Source organism: Carex rostrata, chromosome 13, assembly GCF_964058835.1.
Source record: "Carex rostrata chromosome 13, lpCarRost1.2, whole genome shotgun sequence".
Classification (NCBI taxonomy): Eukaryota; Viridiplantae; Streptophyta; class Magnoliopsida; order Poales; family Cyperaceae; genus Carex; species Carex rostrata.
In genome coordinates, this window is record NC_135930.1 from 9,588,821 (window position 1) to 9,611,742 (window position 22,922).

The 22,922-nt window shown below is 35.1% G+C and overlaps 1 protein-coding gene across 2 annotated transcripts; it reads left to right on the forward strand.

The window, feature by feature from the left end:
• The first annotated feature begins 246 nt into the window (after positions 1-246).
• LOC144563782 (A-kinase anchor-like protein) lies at positions 247-22,728 on the forward strand. Of its 2 annotated transcripts, XM_078313240.1 has the most exons (25): positions 247-611; positions 1,371-1,871; positions 2,159-2,401; positions 2,569-2,706; positions 2,967-3,179; positions 3,493-3,738; positions 3,937-4,059; positions 4,145-4,456; positions 4,537-4,647; positions 4,828-5,196; positions 5,410-5,637; positions 5,865-6,107; positions 6,445-6,705; positions 6,886-7,167; positions 7,395-7,700; positions 8,383-8,853; positions 11,996-12,355; positions 12,873-13,187; positions 13,575-13,949; positions 14,487-14,822; positions 15,340-15,675; positions 15,854-16,153; positions 16,292-16,573; positions 20,174-20,254; positions 20,504-22,728. In XM_078313240.1, the coding sequence occupies exons 1-25, from the start codon at positions 573-575 to the stop codon at positions 22,487-22,489; spliced, it is 8,457 nt and encodes a 2,818-aa protein (XP_078169366.1). In that variant the 5' UTR covers positions 247-572; the 3' UTR covers positions 22,490-22,728. The 2 variants fall into 2 exon arrangements, with proteins under 2 accessions (XP_078169366.1, XP_078169367.1); XM_078313241.1 differs by lacking the exon at positions 16,292-16,573 and having other exon boundaries at positions 6,445-6,707; positions 6,891-7,167; positions 19,892-20,254.
• The last annotated feature ends 194 nt before the right edge of the window (positions 22,729-22,922 follow it).

Below are 22,922 nucleotides of genomic sequence, written 5' to 3' on the forward strand. Positions count from 1 at the left end.
CGAAGCAATTTTTAAATATAATTATTTTGTAGAGAGTACATGATAGTAACATGATCAACTCTTGAGAGCAAAAATTTGAAATGTTTATTTCGGTGATAACTAGTATTGCTCTCTAAAAGATAAATCTGTGGGGCTATGTGTGCCAAAAAGCATGCAAGCCAATTACCCCACTTCCATGTGGCAATTTGTCATCTAATACAGAATTCCATGTTCAGTCATCTACCCTTCAAGAGAGAGAGAGAATCCCAATTCTCTCCTTTTTTTAAAAAAAAAAAAAATTGGGCAGCTCCAGCCAATTTCTTATAGAAAAGAAGGAAAAAGTGTGAGAGAGATAATCTTTCACATCTCATCCACCTAATTAAGGATATTAAAAGAAGTATACTTTGGTGGTATCACTTATCACTTATCACTGTTAGTCATAGTATTCTCCTTACTGAACACAAAAGGAAATAGAGATATTTTACAAGACAAATGAAGGTTCACTATATATTTAAAGATTTCTGACTTTTGAAGCTCTCTTAAAACACTTTTCTGCTGTCTCTCTCTCTCTCCTCTCTCTCCAAGCTGGAGCAATGGCAAGTGAAGAACAGCAAGAAACAATTGAAGAGAAGGTAATTTGCTTATAATTTTTTCTTTGCTTTTTTACTAGTTAGTTATTTTATATGCTCTTATATATGTAACGAGTTATGTTAGTTGATATGACATATATACTAAAGCAGTATACGTAAGAGAAAAATATATAATTTCAGTAATATACTCGCTTTCCATGTTTTCTTCGAAAACTCAGATCTCTTTTTAGTTATTAATACTATTTTCTTGTAAGAAAGAGGAAGCTAGCTAGCCCTTACTTTTCAGAAGCTTAAATTTGTCGAAATGTCAATAAAGTTGATATTTTCTTTTAGAAAAAAAGTAGAGTTTATAATACCCAGTTTCAAACTTTGCAAATTCCTTTGTTTTGTTGGGAAAACTGGATGCAGATAGAAGCATCTACACTTTTTTAGAAATTTCAAAACTACCGCCACCACTTTATCTAATTTTGTGAGCAGAAAAGCGGTGCCAAATACGCACAGCACATGGTGCTTCAAGATCCCATATCGTTATTTAATTTGGCCATAGTATTTTTAAAATATTACCTTATGGACTGTCACGTCGAGCTGTGCATTAATTGTTAATTATGTACTACATAATAGAAGGGGCATTATTGACCAGTGATTACCAACTTCACCATATAAAAATTATAGATGTGATCCTTGTTAAAATACAACTTGAGAATCATGTAATTCTTATTTTCTGTATACCTGTAAATTACAATTTTCATTTGCTAAATACGTAACAATGCCTAATTATCTGATTGTGTATATTTTGTACAGAAAGCGTCCAATGAATCTATAGATTTACAAGCTATTCACAATCCAATTACCACCGAGAGCAAAAAAGGACAAATGGAAATCAAAAGCGATGTTTTAGATGAAAATACTGTAAATAAAGAGGGGGATTTCGTTAAAGAAGAGATAGAAGTTCCATCTAAACTTGGCATCTTTGTTGAGCCAAATCAAATTATCACAGAGAAACCAGAGAGTTTGGAGAAGTGCACAGAAAAGTTGGAAGGGGAATTAAAAGAACATGAAGTACTAAGACATGAAGAGGCTGTTTCTCCACTTGAAAAACCAACTGCTCTGGAGCAACAGGAGAAAGTAAATGGAGAAACAGAAAATGAACTATATTCAACTCAATTTACTGAGCAACTATCGCCGGAATTAGTCTTGAAAGGGGATGCAATTCCGGAAAATGTGACTTCCATTTTATCAGATGAGGTTCAAGAAAAGATAGAAACTGAAGAAATTACGAAAGAAAATGGACATCAAAATCAGGTGGGCAATAAAGAATTTTGGTGCCATATTTTACATGACTGTGCTAGTAACATGTATATCTACTAGCAACTGATATATTCTTGACCCTTTTTTATTTTTATTCTATTGTTTTTCTTATGTTGGGTCCAGTGTAATGCGCAACTAGATGGTTATTTACTCAATAGTTTTTTTGCAGTTCTGCATTGTTAAGTAATTGCAAAATCCATAATTTAGAGGATAATTTACATCCTTGTACTCTACAATTCCATCTAACTACTTATTTTTCTCTTTCTTGGTATCACAATTAGATCTCCGAGAAAGATCAGACTGAAAAGGATGCGATTCTGGTCTCTTTGCCTGAGAAAGATTATCAGAAGGAAGTTGAATTACCCATAGGAAATACAAGTCAAAATCCTGAAGAAGATGTTACCAATGAAGTAGAACTTCCATCAAGCACAGCACCTCTGGTTGAAGAAGAGGTTTTGGAGGAGGCGAAGGAAGAAAATGGTGCTTTAGAAGAAGTTCAAAAAGAACAAATACACCAAATTGAGGTAAATGAAAGGGAGTTAAATACCAATAGTACATATCAGTTTGAGAGGCAACTGGTACTGTATCAAACTGGCTCTGTACTCAACCATTTAGTTAGTCCCATGACAAGCCATCTCAAATTATTTATCGTTTTCTTAAAGTACTTAAATGTCTATTTTACCCTTTGTAGACTGCCAAAGAGACTATGGCTGAAGAGAAGGAATGCCCAGATGAAACAGAGGATCAAAACAGAAATGTTTCTGTGGTAGTAACTCCAGAAGAAACCATCCCAGAAGAGGCAAGCCAATTAAATCAAACTCCAGAAATGGTATGAAACAAGGGATACTGTACCAGTACTAAACTTGCTGGGGACTCTTATTTACTGAAAATTCCAAAAAAAATACTGAATCCTTAGTTGGCCCTTTCCTAGGGGTTAGACGATAACAAACAAGTTTTATCAGATCGGTATTTTCAGATACATACTTTTATATGTCACAAATAAATTTCATGTACAAGATAGGTGGAACATATAAATTACTAGAAGCTGTAACAAGTTTGATGGTTGTACCACACAATTATCTTGAACAGATTTGTGAAGAAGTCAAACAAACTGAGGATCCAACTTTGTATGATCAACCAATTACAATTGAAGAAACCGGCAAAAGTGATGAAGGATCTGAGCATATGTCAGAAGAGGTTAAGGAGAATGATGTTCCTACAACCACGCCTCTGATTTCAGAAGAGACTGAGGAAAGTGCAGATATCAAAGAAGATACAAAAGAAGAGGCACATCAAGATCAGGTACGCTATAGGGATTTCTATTTCTAGCTAATTCAACACTTGCACATGATTGAGGTAATAAAATGCATTATGTACTGGCATGCGCTAGATTAATTTGGTTTTCTATATTTTTATTGGTACTTCTGTTGCTATTAGGTTCCTAGCTATGTTGCACAATAATAAATTGTACTAGTAATGAGTTTTTTTTGTTTTGTGTGTTTACAAGTAACAACTTAAAATGACTCGCAAAATCCAGAAACTATAACATCTTTACATTCTTACATTGAACATTTCAACTACTAAATTTTTCTCTATTTCTTGGTATTCCAATCAGATCTTAAAAGAAGATGAGACCGGCGAGGATGCCAATCAAAGTACTTCAGTGGTGTACTTGCCTGAAAAACCATGTGAAAATGAAACTGAGAAGACAATAGAAAATGCAAGTGGAAATCCTGAAGAAGAAGAAGAAGTTACAAAGGAGGTTGAAAGTGTATCAAGTGTGACACCTCCAGTTTCAGAAGAGGTTTTGGAAGAAGCAAAGGAAAAAATTGATGCTGTAGAAGAAGTGCAAAGCGAACAGGTAAACCAAACTGTGGTAAAATGAAGAAAGTAAGGTACCCAATATTAGATATCAATCAGTTCACAACACAACTGTACATTACCAAGCTGGCTTTTTGCACCAGGATTGCAGGTTCTTTATTAGACCAAACCATTTAGGTTTCTTCCCAAAATAAATCATCTCAAGTTGAAATCACCTTTCTTAAATACTCTTATATAGGCTGCCAAAGAAAATTGGGCTGAAGAGAAGGAATGCCCAGCAGAAGCCGAGGTTCAAAACAGAGATGTTTCAGAAGAAACCATGCCAGAAGAGGAAAGCCCAGAAAAGGAAACTCCAGAAATGGTATGAAGCTAATTTAGTAGCATCGTCGCCATCTTTTACAATAGTCATAACTAATTTTATACTTTTACCGCTTCATTTTTTAAAGCAGATTTCTGAAGAAGTTGAACCATCTGACGATGCTATTGATATGGCCGAAAAGGATGAGACGAGGCAAAATGACAATGAAGAAAATGCTGTCCATAAGGATATAACTTCATCACATCCAACAATAGCAAATGTTGAAACCTCCAAAACCAATGATAGTTCAGAACACATATCAGAGAAATCTACCCTTGAATCTGTGACAACAAGAGATATAGCACCCGAAATTGAAATAAAAGGTGCTGAGACTGAGGCTCTGACCAGTGAAATAGATGATAGGACTATTGAGAAATTGGAAAATGAAGAAGAGGAAAAGGTTGGTGCTTTATATATTGTGTTACTCAAGTACATATCCTGCATTGTTGATCTCATAGACATATTTTGAATTATTCCTAGCAGAGTCCTGAAGAAGTCAAACTGAGTGAGAGCAAAGATGCTCCAATGGAAATTGTGGAAGAAACTCTAAATGACTTTGAAGAAGAGAAATCAGGAGATAGCAAGTCGAAGGTAGAAAAAAAAAAAAAGCAATTCTCATAAGGCACCTTAATGCTTTTTATTAATAGTTGGTTTGTCTTCATTCATAATAAGAAAGTATCATAGTTTTTATGGACAGAAATAGACTAGAAACAGGACAAAGTAAATATGTTTTTGAAAACATCTCTGCTTTTTTTTTTAATATATGTAAAGCAGCAGAAAGAAACAGATGATGAGAAAGAAGTCAAGTCTTGCTTTACAACTGAAGAGCAACTTGATGAATCAAAGGCTCCTCCATCAGAGGAAGATATATCTGCTGAGAGGAATACAACAGAAACAAAACCGATTAAAGTAACAGAGGGGGATGAACAGAATGTTGCGCAAAATGAGATTACATCAGATTCTAAAGAAGCATTTAGTAAAGATGATGATGTTGTGAATTATGACGAAAAAGATGGACAAGCAATGGAGATGCATATAGATATAGCTGAAGAACACAATGCAAACAACGACATTAATGGAGATGAACTAGGGGAAGGAAATGGTAAAGATGATGAAGCCAACAAAGGAAATGTAGAAGAGGTATGTAATTAAGTAGTATCATCATTTTTCAAGTAAAATTAAGTATTAAATTCCGAAGGACACTTGCTCTGCATATATATATAACTTTAAATGTACCAATTGATAATTAAGGTACAAGTGTTATCAATGTTTTATTTATACTTTTTTCTCATTTGCTTTGCTTGATGGCTCGAGGATAACAAATTTAAAATTAAAATAATCAATCTCAAGCAGATATCTGAGCCAACTGAACCAATCAATAACACTGAAGCCTTGATAGATGCTGAAATCCAAAGAGAAGAGATTGAACTTCAAAGTGATAATCCTGTCTCTGCACAATTATCAGAGGGTGAAGAGGCTCTCCAAGATACACCATGTGAAAGCACAACACTTTCTGAGATGGACAAAGAGAACGAGGGGTCTAAGGCAGTTGAAAATTCTCATGAAGACGATCCAAATGAGGTAAATTTTTCTTAGGTTCAGTCATGTTTAACATGTGAGATATCAACTCTCGTTGCACCAGATTGACCTAACCTCTCATAATTGTCACTTATTTGCTGAAAAAAGAGATAATTTTAGTTTGCGTAACCGAGGCAACTTGACATTTTTGATTAATTTGAGGTTTTAGTACAAACTTGAGCATGCTCTAGACTTATATCTTATTATTTTCATTCTGCATTATGCAACAGCTTCCAGATAAAGCTGATACAGGTGCAAGCGCATCAGAAGATCACACAAATGAAAATCGCATCGAAGAGGATGGAAAGGTTGACATAAATGAGAATGAGGAAGTTGAACAAAAACTTGAAGTTGAAGAGAAAACAGAGGAGAATTTGTTTGACAATATTGAACATGAAATAGCACCAACCATTCAAAACGAGGAAAATCCATCAGAAAAAGATGAGAACATCAAAAATGAAATAATAGATGAGGTGTGTTTCTTGAAAAATTTCATTTACGCATTATGATGATGATGATAATTTTTTATTAATCTTCCAATAGAAAACTAATATTATCCGTGAATTGATATTTACATCTGCACAAGCATTAAGAAACTTGAAGTGTGTATATATTTATTTCAAACTACCACAATTTATATTAACAACAAACTTATTTGACAACTGTAACAATAACTTACATATGGTCCGTATTTAAGTTTACTAAGGATGTCCTATAGTGTTCGAGCAAGAAAGATTTGTTAGACTAGATTCCAACCTCCATTCTGCTGCTATATGAATTTAAAATTTCCTTCTGTAATTGTTGAAACAGAATCAATCTTCAATTGATGATGACAAAGTTGACACTGAGAGACTTGAACCTGGTATTGAATCATATCTGCATGTAAGTTCCATAACCCTACCTATAAGCCAAGAGGAGAGCACTGGAACTTCAGTCACTGAAGGGAATTCAGATGATGCCGTGCTCCAAAATAGCAATGAATTGGAAAGGGAAGTGGAGAGTACTTCTGAAATCCATTGTAATGAGGAAGATCCAATAATTAAAGAACAATGTGTTCAAGATAAACCCAAGGTGTGTTAATAGTTTGATATGTTCTTTTATACGTGCAATTTTTTATTTTTTTTTCTTTTGAAGTGAAACTGAAATTGGTTGATGGTTAACTTATATTTTTAGCTGGCAATCACATCATATTTCATTTCATACTTGTCATATATATTCTATTCATTATTTTGCATTTCTTATCACCAATAGAGTAGTGACGTCGTAGAAGGTTCAACTGAGGTCACTGAAGCTCCAGAAGAAGATGGCTTGAAAATCTCATCAAATGACAATGAATTTGAGACTGAGAAACTTGAAATTGGTGATGCATTAAGCCATGAAGAAGAGAAATCCAGTGTACTCGTTCAAAATGATGATGAATTAGATTTGAAACTGCCCGAAGAGAAGATCGAAGCTGAAACCCTCTCAAATGAGGAGATCACTCAAAGACTAGAGGAGGTTGAAGAACCACCCATCACACATAACAAAGAAGAGGTATCCATGCTTTTCAGTACCTCTAAATTTTATGCATTAATTTGCTTGTAGAGTCTTAAAATGAAATTTTGTTATTTAACACCTCTTAATTAAGCATATAAAACGCTGAAGCTCACATTTTCAGTATTATTCTTGAGGTACTTTACTATTGTTCAATTGTTCTCCACCAAATCAGTTGAGGTTTTACCAGTTCACATTTATTTTCTTTTTCTTTTTTCTGAAATCAGCTTCCCGAAGCAGAGAGTACAATCGAGTTCAAGGAAACTTCGAACGAGCCCAGCATTAGTACTATTCAACAAGATCAACAAAGTGAAGTGTTAGATGCAATGCCAACTGAAGCAAACCAATCGACAGATGACACCTCATTAGAGGATGGCTTGGAGACCAATATAACATTGATCTCAAGTACAGAACAAATTGATGAGAGATCAATCACTAAAGACGAAGGAGACAAAATGCAGGAAGAGATTATTGTTGCCGAAACATTAAAAGAGGAAACTGAAGGAGAATCAACTGAGAAGCAAATAGAAGAGGTAAAACCTTTACCTTACCCAAACAAAAACAAAAACAAAAACAAGAAAAGAACCTGCCATCTTGATGATTTAAAAACTGGTACCGACCGGTACCAATTTCCACTTGCCATTTGGTGCTCAACCCATGAGTTTCTTTAAAGAGACTTTTTTTTTTATCATTTAGTGCTGAACCAAAACGAGTTTCTTAAAGAGATTTTTTTTTTTTGCTAATGAAAAGTGACTTTTTTTTTAAAAAAAAAAAAAAATTCAGATATACCCCCTCAAAAATCTTGAATTATGTATTTCTCCTTCTAAAATTCATAATATCATATTTACCTTTCTAAATTTTCAAAAATCACAAATTTGCTTTATTTATTGTATTTTCTATTAAAATTAATTTTGAATTTATAAGTACCAATTTTATTATTTATTAAAAAAATATGTAGTTTGTACAAGAAAAATATTCTGTCTTCTAATTGGTCAGTTTTCAATGATAAATGATTTATTTCTCTACTTGTGATGCATACACCATGGCATTTAAACATGCACTTGTATTTGTGTCACAAATGAGCCAATTAAAATGAATCTGTTTATGAAATGAATCCGTGATTGGATTAGGAAGATTCACATTCTGTTAATATTTTTACTTGTAGGGTTAATAATCATAGTTAATATTCTCTAATTTTCTTATCACCTAAAACAGATTCCTCAAATTACCAATCCAAGCGAGGCCCCTGAAGTAGACCTTAGCCAAAGTGATACAGCAGCTCCTGAAACAGAAAACTTAGAGGTGGTCTCAGATGAGAAATTTGGAGATGAAAGCAAATCCGCTGATACGGATTCAAAATCAGTAGAATTGGAGAGTGCGGCAAATGAATTAACCGAGCTGAAGGAAAGTTCAATCGAACACAGCAATGCAAGAGAAGTGCAAATTGATCAACTAAGCCTAGAATCAGATGTAAAGCCAACCGAACCAGACAGAGCAACAGATGAAGTCTCAGCACAGCAAAACTCAGAGGTTGATGCCACATTGAGTGCAAGTGAAGAACAAATTGGAGAGGAATCAGTTGCTCCGGAGGAAAGTGTAATTTTACAAGAAGAGGATCTTCAAATGCCAAAAGAGGGTGCAGAGATGATAGAAGCAGCAGCAAATGAAAGACACATAGAAGAAGAGGTAAATCTTTACCTTCTAATCTCAAAAACAAAGAAAAATCCATCTGAGTGGGTTTCACAAAATTTAAGGGAAAAAATGAAACAGATTCCATACCATATTGGTCAGGTCATTCTGGTACGGTACTGTGTACCACTTGGTGATGAACCCAATGGGTTATCGCAATTTAGCACCTATTCAATCTTTTACTGAAACTAGTTAAAACGACCATAAAAAATTAGCCAATCACTTTATCTTTGTGAAGAGAATTTTACTCAGAAAATTTGCATAATGAAAACACTAATGAAGTATTACGTGTCATTTCACTCCTTTTAATGCACCGATCATTCTGGCCACGTGTCAATTCTCACGGTTACTTAGGCGAGCGTTTCCGAAACCCCAGGCCCAGGCCCAGCCTACGGGCAACTTGACAAAAAGGGGGGAAATATGGCCATGTGATGTGTTGGGTTCCCAATTGGAAAACATTTTCTATTATTCTTTTTCAACATTTTTTTCAGATTATTTTCAAATTTATCGAATTATACCAACAACATACAACTAATCCGATATTAAAAATGAAATTTATGACTTTGTTATTTATGTTATAAAAATATAATATTTTGATGTATTATTTATATTATAAAATAAAAAATATATTGATATATTTTATCTGGAAATAACAAATTTAGACATTGCTGAATTATTCTTAATTTAGGACCTTGTTGCTATGGTTCAATTCCGTTCTAGTACAATGGAGTTGATTAAATAAGATGTAAATCATTAATTTCTGATCACCCGGTTGAAATCAAACTTGATGTATGATTAAGAGGTCATTTCAATCATCCGATCTGAATCAGATGGTCCAAACTTTTTAGAATGATTCAACAACCCATCTGGTACATTTATTGATGAGAGGGAATAGTATATTATTATGCATGCTCCTCAAACATTTTGAAATCACGTATTTCCTCCTCTAATATTCATAATATAATATTTACTATTTTAAATATTAAAAACTCACAAGTTTACTCAATTTATATAATAAAACTAGTCAGATTTATATTCATTTCATGGAACTATATTATAAAGGTCATAGTGTTCATACATATTACGGCGCTTGGAAAACATATTCATCGTTGATAAAATAAGATCAAAATTATGGTATTCAAATTTGCTTTAATTTGAATGCATGCTATTTTTCTCAATAATTTTGTTATTAAAAGTAGTTGCTTGTGCTTGTTGAAATAATCTCATTGCGCAACACAAATATTCTCTATATTATATCCTAAACATGCCTAGATAAATAAGATGTAGCTTGAATACACAATTAATTTTGCAAGTCTTGCAAACGTGTTATTGTTTTTTCTTTCACGTTTATAATCTTTATTGATATTATTTAATATTTATCTAATAATTTGTGATATAATAAAATTTATAACATTTCTTGAGATGATGAGGGCTCAAATATCTCAATTTTTTATGCCACTAATATGCATTCATGTCTCAATTTTTTTAATTCTCCAATAACACTAATTATAAACTTTATATGTTAAAATAAAACCATTATATATGATCTATGTTAGCTTCTTTATATGCACATTAGTAATGATCATTTTTTAATTTTATTTTTATGTAAATGAATAAGTTAACAAATCAAAGTTAAAAATTATATGAAATGTATTTTTACAAACTCTTGAACAATCAAAATAAAGTTAAAATGCCGTAATATTTAATATGTAAATAGAGAAGATGATGTAAATCATTTTTGTTTTGACATTTAAAATTTTAAGTTTTAAGTTGTAAAAATTTTAAAAATAAAACACGATAGAGAAAAAAAAATAAAGATATTTGAACTCTCGTCTTCTAAAATATTTAATTATAAGTTAATTATGATTAACACTTTGCTTCATAAACTATACTAGTATGACATCTGTGTCACCCTATATATTACCAACTCCAAAACTTATCTAATAAACTTCAAACGATGAATCTAAACTGTTCAAATCAATATACTTCATTAGTTAAGTGTTTACTTGCAAAATTTATAACTTTTGATATTTATTTAACATCAAGTTAAACTATTAAATATGAGAACTTTTAAGTTAAATTTAATATATTGATTTTTCAAATTTTTAATCGATTGACTTAACACTAATAACTTGAAAAATATAAATTTTATATATAAATAAGTTTGAATGCAAATTGGTTTGAATTCGTTATTTAAAGTCTATCTCTTATGACACCTAATACTAGCTGGAATCTAAACTATAATATTATCAGTACGGTCGTACCGGGTTTGGATCCCCTAAAGTAACTCAATCTTTGAGTTTTAAATTGGGACCGTCCGATTCAAATCTGTTGCTCGAGATTACTTCGGAATTCAAATTCATCTTTCGGAATGTGTGCCTCCACTTCGAATAGATTATTTCGGATTCAAATCGGACGGTTCCAATTTAAAACCCATTCTTTGAGTTACTTCAAAGGATATGAACTCCAGTCGTACCTGCTAATTAAGAATGGAGTTACTTCAAAAGGATATGAACTCCAGTCGTACCTGCTAATTAAGAATGGAGTTACTTCAAAGGATCTGAACTCCAGTCGTACCTGCTAATTAGTGAGTTCCTGCAAGTGGAAACTTGAATAAAAGTTAAATCAGTGCTAAGAAGAGGATTGGCTATTCCTGGCAAATAGGGAGGTGGGAGGTAACTTTTAACAGTTGTGAGGAGGGCCAGAGCCAGAGAAGAGGTGGTAGTGCGGTATGAGTGGAGGAGGTATAAGAGGAGAGGGGATGGCCAGCGGCTTCCCTCTCATTGAGACAGAAAAGGGTAATAGGAGGGGGAGACGGAGAAAAAAAGGTCCAGTGACTCCTTCCCATTACCAAGATCTAAAGGTGACGCACTGGTTAAAAAGAGAAAGAGGAAGAAGCGAAAGGGAAGATGGTAGACTGGTGCTACCTTGAGATGCGTTCAAGTAAGAGAGAGAACAAACTTATGTGCGTTAGTTTTAGATAAGAAGAAAATGAGAGAGCCATAAGATCCATTAGCAATGCAACAGCATTCCTTGATTGGCCTCTAAGATTTGGATTTTTTTTTTCTTTCTAATTTTTTAGGTTTATTTTAGTTAAACGGTTTCTTCATCTACCTTTTCTCTTTTGTCACAAAAACAGATTCCTCAAATTGTTCATCCAAGTGAGATCACTGAAGAACAGCTTGTTGAGAGTGAAGTAGTAGGTTCTGAAGCTGAACACTTAGAGATTGTCTCAAATGAGAAATTTGGAGATGAAAGCAAACTCACGGAGACTGATTTAAAATCAGCTCAAATGGAAAGTACACCAGATGAATTAATCGAGGAGAAATGGAATGCCAATCTTTCCTCAAGTGAAAGATCTGTGGAGAGTGAAGTTTTACTTCAAAATACTGGTGAGCGGGTACAAGGAGAGAAATCAGATGCTGAAATGCCAAAAGAAGAAATCTGTCAAGCAATTGAAGCGGCTGAAGAACCATGCGACAAGCATATAGAAGGAGAGGTAAATTTGAGCATAACATCTCTCTCCATTTCACTGTTGAAAATTTACTGATTACATCTTTTCATTATATCTGATTGCCTGTTTATAATTTTGTTATTGCTCTAGTCCTGGCTCTGAGGTTAGTATTTTCCTAATTGGCACCACTGCAGAGCTCAACTTTGAGATAATCAAAAGAAACAAAAAAGAAGATAAACCAAATTATAAAAAAAAAAACAGAACTTTCAGAATAGGTACTTTATTACGACACTGTATGGTGGCCTTTGGGTGTATGTACTGGATGATATTACAACTTCTTGTAGTACTGTGGGTTAAAGCGGATCCTGGGAGTTATTTATGCTTGTTTCCAGACTCCAGCAATACAACACATTACCTGAAATTCTGTTACTTCTCTTTAACATGGTCTTAACATCAAGTTTCAATTAAAGAAACTTATGTTTCTGTGTGCTGTTAGTTTCAAATTGTGTCCTTACCAGCTTCATAACAAGTAAAACTTTTTGTGTTTGTTTATCTCAAACAGATTCTTAAAACAGCAGATTCTGAGATCTGCAATGCAGCAGAAGAAAAGGAAGTAGATCCTCAGAATTTTGAGACTCAAACAGAATCACCTGAACAGGAGAAAGTGACAGAAGAATCAGCCTCAGTAGAGGAGAAATCAGATGCTACTGCTATTTTGGTTCCCAGTGAAGGGCATATCGAAGAAAAAGAAAATGCAATCAATGAAAGCAATGTTGTACCTCAGAGTACCACTGAATCAGTGCTAGAACCTGAAGAGAAAATTTCCCAAGGAGTTGAGACAAATGAAGAACCAAGTGACATGGTCATTGCTGGAGAGGTATGTTCTCCTTGTACCATAGCACAGAGTACATGCTTTGTCTTTTCCAAGACCAAATTGGTGAGTGAGTATCCTCTGCGGTACCGGACCACGTAAAATACTTGTAGTCGAACCAAAATCAATTCAGAGCCTATTTGGAATATAGGGGTCTGCTTTAAGATTTGTACCAGAATAAAACAGAATGCTGCATTGGATCTGAATTCCAAATTGCTTGGGCCTGAATTGGCCAATGTAGCTCTTGGCTGGCCAATAAAATCCATTAGCAATTCACAATACAACAGCAAACCATGATGTCTCTATGATTAAGATTTTTTTTTTGCCTAATTTTTAAGGTTTATTTTAATTAATGTTTTCTTCATCTGCCTTTTTTAATGTGGCCCAAAACAGATTCCTCAAATTATTCCCACAAGTGAGATCACTGAAAAACAGATTGTTGAGAGTGAAATAGTAGGTCCTGATGCCAAACACTTAGAGATTGTCTCAAATGAGAAATTTGGGGATGAAAACAAACTCAGCGAGACTGATTCAACATCAGGTAAAATGGAAAATACGTTAGATGAATTAATCAAGGAAAAATCAACTATCGATCTCTCTGCAAGTGTGGAACAAATTAGTGAAAGATCTGAGGAGAGTGAAGGTTTCCTCCAAAATACTGGTGAACAGGTACAAGGAGAGAAATCAGATGCTGAAATGCCAAAAGAAAAAATAGGTCAATCAATTGAAGTGGCTGAAGCACCATGTGACAAGCATATAGAAGGAGAGGTATATATCATCTCTGTCCATTCAACTTTCAAAATTAGCTTATTACTTTTTTTCTTTATACCTGATTATCTATTTATAAATTTTGTTATTGCTTCATTCCTTACTCTGGGGTTAGTAAATTCCTAATTGAGACAACTGGACATATCCATTGAATTGAACATTGAGATGAGAAAAGGAAACAAAAATATAACAAAATTAAAAAACTGAACTTTCAGAACTGGAGAGCTCCATTAAATATATACTTTATTGCGTTGGCCCTATATGGTAACTGTTGGGCCCAATGGTGTATGTACTGGACAATTGTACAACGTATTGTCGATTGGGTACTTCGAAGAGGAATTGGGGTATTTTATGTTTGTTTCCAGGTTCCAGCCATACAACATATTGCCTGACTTTTTGGTACTTTTCTTTAACTTGGTCTTGAAGCATCAAGTTCCAATTAAAGAAACTTTGTTGTTGTGTGTTGTTAGCTTGTAATTATGTCCTTATGGGCTTCATAACTAGTGAAACCTTCTCATATTTGTTTATTTCAAACAGATTTGCACAACTCGAGATCTTGAGATATTTGACGCAGCTGAAGAGTCGAAGGCCATATTAACTGAAATGGAAGTTGATCCTCAGAAATTTGGGACTGAAACAGAATCACCTGAACTGGAGAAATCAACAGAAGAATCCGCCACAGTGGAGGAGAAATCAGATGCTACTGCTATTATTGTTCCCGGTGAAGGGCAAATTGAAGAAATAGAAATTGCTAACAAGGAAAGCAGTGGTGTACCTCAGAGTACCACTGAATCAGTGATAGTATCTGAAGAGAAAAATTCTCAAGTCATTGAGACAAATGACGAACCAAGTGACAAGGACATTTCAGTACAAGTATGTTTTTTTTGTCCTATAGTCCAAACTACAAGTTTTTTGGTTTTAAGACCGAATTGGTCTGGCCTGAACTCCCATGTAGCTCATGGCTGGTTTTAATTGAAACACTTTTATGAATCTATTCTTGTATGGTACTTCAATTGTACATCATTTTTTTTTTTTGTTAAAAGAGAGTGCTTGTGCTTGGTCTCTTTAGAGAGCGGTGAGAAACAACTGTTGAGAGATAGAGTTGCCTTTGGATTTGTCTGGGACTGGTTTCAAACTGGAATGTAACTGAGAGATTGTATTCAAGACAATTTGGACTTAGGGTTTATCTCCTTCTCAGAATAACAAGAGTTTGTTGGTTCATTGCCTCGCAGTATAGACTAGGACTAGTTTGTGGCAGACATGGTGAAACACTTGAAATCAGTATTCTCTGGTTGATCCTCACTTTTCTTAATACTGCCAGTGTCAAATTGTTCCCTGGTAGGCTTCATAACAAGTTAAAATTTTTCTTCATTTTCTTTGTCCCAAACAGAGTTCTGAAATTGCCAATCCTGAGATCCATGATGTGGCAGTGCAGTCTACGATTGTGTCAAATGATGAGGAGGTAGATTCTGAGAAACTTGGGACTGAAATAGAATCAACTGAACTGGAGAAAGCAACAGAAGAGTCCACCTCGGGAGAGAAGAAATCAGATGCTGGTGCAGATTTGGTTCCTAGTGAAGGGCAACTTGAAGAAATAGAATTTTCAAACAAGGAAAGCAGTGTTGCACCTCAGAGTACCGTTGAATTAGTGACAGTTCCTGAAGAGATTGTTTCTCAAGGAATTGAGACAAATGAAGAACTGAGTGACAAGCACATTGTAGGAGAGGTACTTTTTTATTTATAACATAGCACCACTTAAAATACTAACTTGTTGGGTTTTAGATAGAAATCATTTTGGCCTGAACTAGCCCAGCAAGCCCAATGCTGGTTTTATTGAGTATAATTGCTTAAATGGATCACTTGCCTTAAATTTAACAAATTTCTTTTGTTATTTGACCTTTCAGTTTCATGAAAAGGATATATCAATTGATAATTTTGAAGCTTCAGAAGAAATCAACCTTGTTCTGGAAGACAAGGTTGACCAAGGTCAAACTACAGCTTCTCCAGTAGAACAACCTGATTCTAAGAATGTCAGGACTGAGATGGAATCAATTTTCTTGGAGAAAACAAATGGTGACATAGATGTTAAGGCAAACCTTGAAAAAACTACTGTTACGTCATTTGTAGAAGATGAAGGAGCTGTGATAAATCAGACTGATAATGGATCAGAGACTGTACCAGTGGTGGAACAAACACATGAAGAGGTACATAAAAAAGCTTAAATATCCAATATCAAGAAAGAAAGTTTCATCTCTTTCTCTTAGCACCTAATTCCTAGAGAACTTGGAAATCGAATTCCATTTTAATCTTCCAATAAATTATCTGTTTGTTTTGTCATGCAGGAAACCAAGCTAATTGATACTGCAAACAACACAGAAACTGAGGAGCTACAAGTACAAGAAGAGGCTTTAGACACTGTTGTTACTGAGCCCGAAAATGAAACCAAAGATGAAGATCTGATCAGGACTGAGACAAAAGAAGAGATCTCTGAAATAGAAACGGTTGGACAAGAGAAGGATATTCCCACAGAATTCCTGAAAACTTCTGAAGAAAAGGTGGTAGCTGTTGAAACCAATGAAGACACAGAAGAAACTGTGCCAAATTCTTCTGACCAAAACAAGGAGGTAGAAGAAGCCTATCAATCAGAAGGACCAGAAGAATCCGCCTCAGTGGAGGAGAAATCAGATGCTACTGCTATTATTGTCCCCGGTGAAGGGCAAATCGAAGAAATAGAAAATGCAATCAATGAAAGCAATGTTGTACCTCACAGTACCACTGAATCAGTGATAGAACCTGAAGAGAAAATTTCCCAAGGAGTTGAGACAAATGAAGAACCAAGTGACATGGTCATGGCTGGAGAGGTATGTTCTCCTTGTACCATAGCACCGAGTACATGCTTTGTCTTTTCCAAGACCAAATTGGTGAGTGAGTATCCTCTGTGGTATAGGACCGCGTAGAATACTTCCAGTCAAGCCAAAATCAATTCAGAGCCTATTTGGAATATAGGGGTCTGCTTTAAGATTTGTACCAGAATAAAACAGAATGCTGCATTGGATCTGAATTCCAAATTGGATGGGCCTGAATTGGCCAATGTAGCTCTTGGCTGGCCAATAAAATCCATTAGCAATTCACAATACAACAGAAAACCATGATATCTCTACGATTAAGATTGTTTTTTTGCCTAATTTTTAAGGTTTATTTTAATTAATGTTTTCTTCATCTGCCTTTTTTAACGTGGCCCAAAACAGATTCCTCAAATTATTCCCACAGGTGAGATCACTGAAAAACAGCTTGTTGAGAGTGAAATAGGAGGTCCTGATGCCGAACACTTAGAGATTGTCTCAAATGAGAATAAACTCAGCGAGACTGATTCAACATCAGGTCAAATGGAAAATACGTTAGACGAATTAATCAAGGAAAAATCAACTGTCAATCTCTCTGCAAGTGTGGAACAAATTAGTGAAAGATCTGAGAAGAGTGAAGGTTTTCTCCAAAATACTGGTGAACAGGTACAAGGAGAGAAACCAGATGCTGAAATGCCAAAAGAAGAAATAGGTCAATCAATTGAAGCGGCTGAAGCACCATGTGACAAGCATATAGAAGGAGAGGTATATATCATCTCTGTCCATTCAACTTTCAAAATTAGCTTATTACTTTTTTTTCTTTATATCTGATTATCTATTTATAAATTTTGTTATTGCTTCATTCCTAACTCTGGGGTTAGTAAATTCCTAATTGAGACAACTGGAAAGCTCCATTGATTGAACATTGAGATGAGAAAAGGAAACAAAAATATAACAAAATAAAAAAACTGAACTTTCAGAACTGGAGAGCTCCATTAAATATATACTTTATTGCTTTGGCACTATATGGTAACTGTTGGGCCCAATGGTGTATGTACTGGACAATTGTACAACGTATTGTTGATTGGGTACTTAGAAGAGGTATTGGGGTATTTTATGCTTGTTTCCAGGCTCCAGCCATACAACATATTACCTGACTTTTTAGTACTTTTCTTTTACTTGGTCTTGAAGCATCAAGTTCCAATTAAAGAAACTTTGTTGTTGTGTGTTGTTAGCTTGTAATTATGTCCTTATGGGCTTCATAACTAGTGAAACCTTCTCATATTTGTTTATTTCAAATAGATTTGCACAACTCGAGATCTTGAGATCTTTGACGCAGCAGAAGAGTCGAAGGCCATATTAACTGAAATTGAAGTTGATCCTCAGAAATTTGGGACTGAAACAGAATCACCTGAACTGGAGAAAGCGACAGAAGAATCCGCCTCAGTGGAGGAGAAATCAGATGCTACTGCTATTATTGTTCCCGGTGAAGGGCAAATTGAAGAAATAGAAATTGCTAACAAGGAAAGCAGTGGTGTACCTCAGAGTACCACTGAATCAGTGATAGTATCTGAAGAGAAAAATTCTCAAGTCATTGAGACAAATGACGAACCAAGTGACAAGGACATTTCAGTACAAGTATGTTTTTTTTGTCCTATAGTCCAAACTACAAGTTTTTTGGTTTTAAGACCGAATTGGTCTGGCCTGAAATCCCATGTAGCTCATGTCTGGTTTTAATTGAAACACTTTTATGAATCTATTCTTGTATGGTACTTCAATTGTACATCATTTATTTTGTTAAAAGAGAGTGCTTGTGCTTGGTCTCTTTAGAGAGCGGTGAGAAACTACTGTTGAGAGATAGAGTTGCCTTTGGATTTGTCTGGGACTGGTTTCAAACTGGCATGTAACTGAGAGATTGTATTCAAGACAATTTGGACTTGGGGTTTATCTCCTCCTCAGAATAGCAAGAGTTTGTTGGTTCATTGCCTCGCAGTATAGACTAGGACTAGTTTGTGGTAGACATGGCGAAACACTTGAAATCAGTATTCTCTGGTTGATCCTCACTTTTCTTAATACTGCTAGTGTCAAATTGTTCCCTGGTAGGCTTCATAACAAGTTAAAAACTTTCTTCATTTTCTTTGTCCCAAACAGAGTTCTGAAATTGCCAATCCTGAGATCCATGATGTGGCAGTGCAGTCTACAATTGTGTCAAATGATGAGGAGGTAGATTCTGAGAAACTTGGGACTGAAATAGAATCAACTGAACTGGAGAAAGCAACTGAAGAGTCCACCTCGGGAGAGAAGAAATCAGATGCTGTTGCAGATTTGGTTCCTAGTGAAGGGCAACTTGAAGAAATAGAATTTGCAAACAAGGAAAGCAGTGTTGCACCTCAGAGTACCATTGAATTAGTGACAGTTCCTGAAGAGAATGTTTCTCAAGGAATTGAGACAAATGAAGAACTGAGTGACAAGCACATTGTAGGAGAGGTACTTTTTTATTTATAACATAGCACCATTTAAAATACTAACTTGTTGGGTTTTAGATAGAAATCATTTTGGCCTGAACTAGCCCAGCAAGCCCAATGCTGGTTTTATTGAGTGTAATTGCTTTAAATGGATCACTTGCCTTAAATTTAACAAATTTCTTTTGTTATTTGACCTTTCAGTTTCATGAAAAGGATATACCAATTGATAATTTTGAAGCTGCAGAAGAAATCAACCTTGTTCTGGAAGACAAGGTTGACCAAGGTCAAACTACAGCTTCTCCAGTAGAACAACCTGATTCTAAGAATGTCAGGACTGAGATGGAATCAGCTTTCTTAGAGAAAACAAATGGTGACATAGATGTAAAGGCGAACCTTGAAAAAACTACTGTTACGTCATTTGTAGAAGATGGAGCTGTGATAAATCAGACTGATAATGGATCAGAGACTGTACCAATAGTGGAACAAACACATGAAGAGGTACATAAAAAAGCTTAAATATCCAATATCAAGAAAGAAAGTTTCATCTCTTTCTCTTAGCACCTAATTCCTAGAAAACTTGGAAATCAAATTCCATTTTAATCTTCCAATAAATTCTGTTTCTTTTATCATGCAGGAAGCCAAGCTAATTGATACTGCAAACAACACAGAAACTGAGGAGCTACAAGTACAAGAAGAGGCTTTAGACACTGTTGTTACTGAGCCCGAAAATGAAACCAAAGATGAAGATCTGATCAGGACTGAGACAAAAGAAGAGATCTCTGAAATAGAAACGGTTGGACAAGAGAAGGATATTCCCACAGAATTCCTGAAAACTTCTGAAGAAAAGGTGGTAGCTGTTGAAACCAATGAAGACACAGAAGAAACTGTGCCAAATTCTCCTGAACAAAACAAGAAGGTAGAAGAAGCAGCCTATCAATCTGAAGGACCAGAAGATAGAGATTTTGCTTCAATTGTTAGCAGCTTCTTAATTAGTAAGGTAAGTACCAAAGTAAATCAATGTAAAAAGGCTTGTAATTAGATCTGCACCTCCCTCTCCCTAGATATTGTTTACAAAAGAAGTCTTTGTTGAAGAAAATTTCAATGAACTCATCATTGTGGTACGAGCACATAATTATAGAAAGGAAATCAGGGGAAAATGTTTAATGTAGAAAATTATTGTTACATTTCTATGCAATTTTTCCTATATAAGACCTATTTTCTTTTCTTTTTTCTTCTTTTAATTTAGGTATTATCTGAGGAAAACCCGAGGACCGATGATGGTGCAAAACAAAACAATGATGCCTCATTTATCCCAAAAGCATTAGATGAAGAAACCATATCAGAGATCACAACTGATAAAAAAGAACCTGAGACAGCAGATGAGGAAATATCATATGCAACCAGTTTAAGAGAAGAAGGGAAACCAGAAATACAAGAGCGAGAAGAGGAAAATGGGGAGAAGAAAACAGTGGAAGATGGGGAGGGAGATGGAGTTGAGCAAGATTACTTGCCAGTATCTCGGTTTTTGATGGATAAGATACTGAGGCAAGAAGAGAACAAAAATCTTGGGGAGGAGAAAGCTATTGAGGAGACTGATAAACAACTGATCACAGATGATGGAATTCAAGTAGAGGAAAAGATGGAGTATAATAGCAATCCTGTGGTGGAACCTGAGCAAAAAGGTGAAACACCCTCTTCTTTCGCTGAAGTGGCAAGAGATTTTGAGAAGGAAGAAACCCTGATAAAAATGGTGGATGACACATTTGTTGGTGATGGTGGAATTTCCATAGAAGAAAAAACCGAGGAAACTAGCTCTGTTGCGGCATTACCTAAGCAAGAAGGAGAAGGAAGCCATTCTTCCATTGAAGTAGCAAGAGATTTTGAGGAAAAGAAGCCAGCTGACAATGCACTGAAACCTGTAGAGGACAAAAACAAAACCGTGGATAGTGATGTTGGAATATTAAGTGTAGAGAAGAATGAAGAGGTAAATAGGAGTGTTGGGGTTGTAACTGAGCAAGAAGGTGAAAAAAACATTTCTCCTATTGAAGTGGTTAGGGATTTTGAAAAGGAAGATAAAATCATAGAGCAGAAGAATGAAGGGTTGGTTACTAATGAGGGAATATCAATTATTGAAAAATTTGAGGATAACACTGGTGAAGAGACGAGGGATTTTGATAAGGATGTGAAGCCTGCTGAGATAAAGGATGAATCCTTGGTTAGCATTGATGGAGCCTGTAGTCCAAAAAATATTGAGGAAAATTACAAAGTTGCATTAGATGAGCAGGATGGTGAAACAGAACCATCTGTCGTAAAAGAGGTAGATGGTTTGGCCAGTGGAGAACAGAACAAGGATTTGGAAGAGATTTTGGTAAATCCTCATGAATTTTCGAAGCCAGAAAAAATAATTGATGAAAACAAATCTGTGGTCACGCACGAGGAAGAAGAGCAAACAACTGAGTTGATTGCTGATGAAGAAACACCGATAGATTCGAAAGATGTTGAAGAAAATTATGTTCTAGTAGAACGTGAGGTCGATCAATTTGAGGAGTCAAAAGAAATACCCATGCCGCTAAGTGATGCAACAATTCCGAACCTGGAAAAGAAAGAAACTAATTTGTCGGCTGAGATCCAAGATGTCGAAAGGAATTTAGTTCAACAAGTAGAAATTACTGAAAATAGCATGAAAAACTCATCAGCAAGTTCCAACGAAATTGAAGAGAGCCTTCCTGATATACCCCAAGTCCCAATGGCTGGAGTCAAAACAGAGGCAATTTTGCAAGAGCCATTAGAAAAACAAAGAGATTTAGAAGCTACTGAGAATAGGAAGGAACTGGTTGGCAATGAAACAAATTATACTCGTGGAGAAGAACAAGTGAAAGAAGTTACTGGTACGGTGGTTGAGAGAACTCAAAACAAAAATCAAGAAATCACAGAAACAGAAGCCACCAAAATAGAAAAGAAAAGTGAAGAGATCAAGGATGAGGGACACAAAGAAGAGGAAAAGGAAGAGGAAGAGGAAGAGGAAGAGGAAGGAAAGCATCAGGATGAAACTGAGATAATTGGTAGGGATCTCACAGTCAAGACTGAAGCAAAAGAGATAGAGATGAAGTTGGCGCAAAAGAAGTCTCATAATATACTATCAGGTGTGGGATCAAAGGTCAAGCATTCCCTTGCAAAGGTGAAGAAGGCCATCACTGGCAAATCAAAGAATGTCTCGCCATCAGCAAAATGAGTGAGCTCGTATTTTATTTGGGCTGGTTTTTTTATGGATTTGCTTTTTCTTTAGTTGTGTGTATATATCTGTTGTGTTGTATGTAGTTTTGTAGGATGTACATCTCCATAGGTTAGAAGAGTGAGTTTTTTGCCTGTTAATTTGTTCATTTTGTAAATTTGCTATGCTCGTTATGAAAATGCGTGGTGTGCTTGTACTTGATATTATTAAATTATGGAAGTTGTCCTGTTGTATTCAAAGTTGGTATTTTTTTTCATTCATCTTTTGTATTAACCACTCCTGGAGTCCTGGGCAAGTGCTTTGTGGAGTTTCATATGCTCTATAGATTAGCAAGTACATCATCTGATGTATATATATTAACTTTTAGGTCAGAAAATCATTTTTTTTTCTAATGAATTGTTTTTCAACGCTTGTAGTACAAAAAAATAGTTAT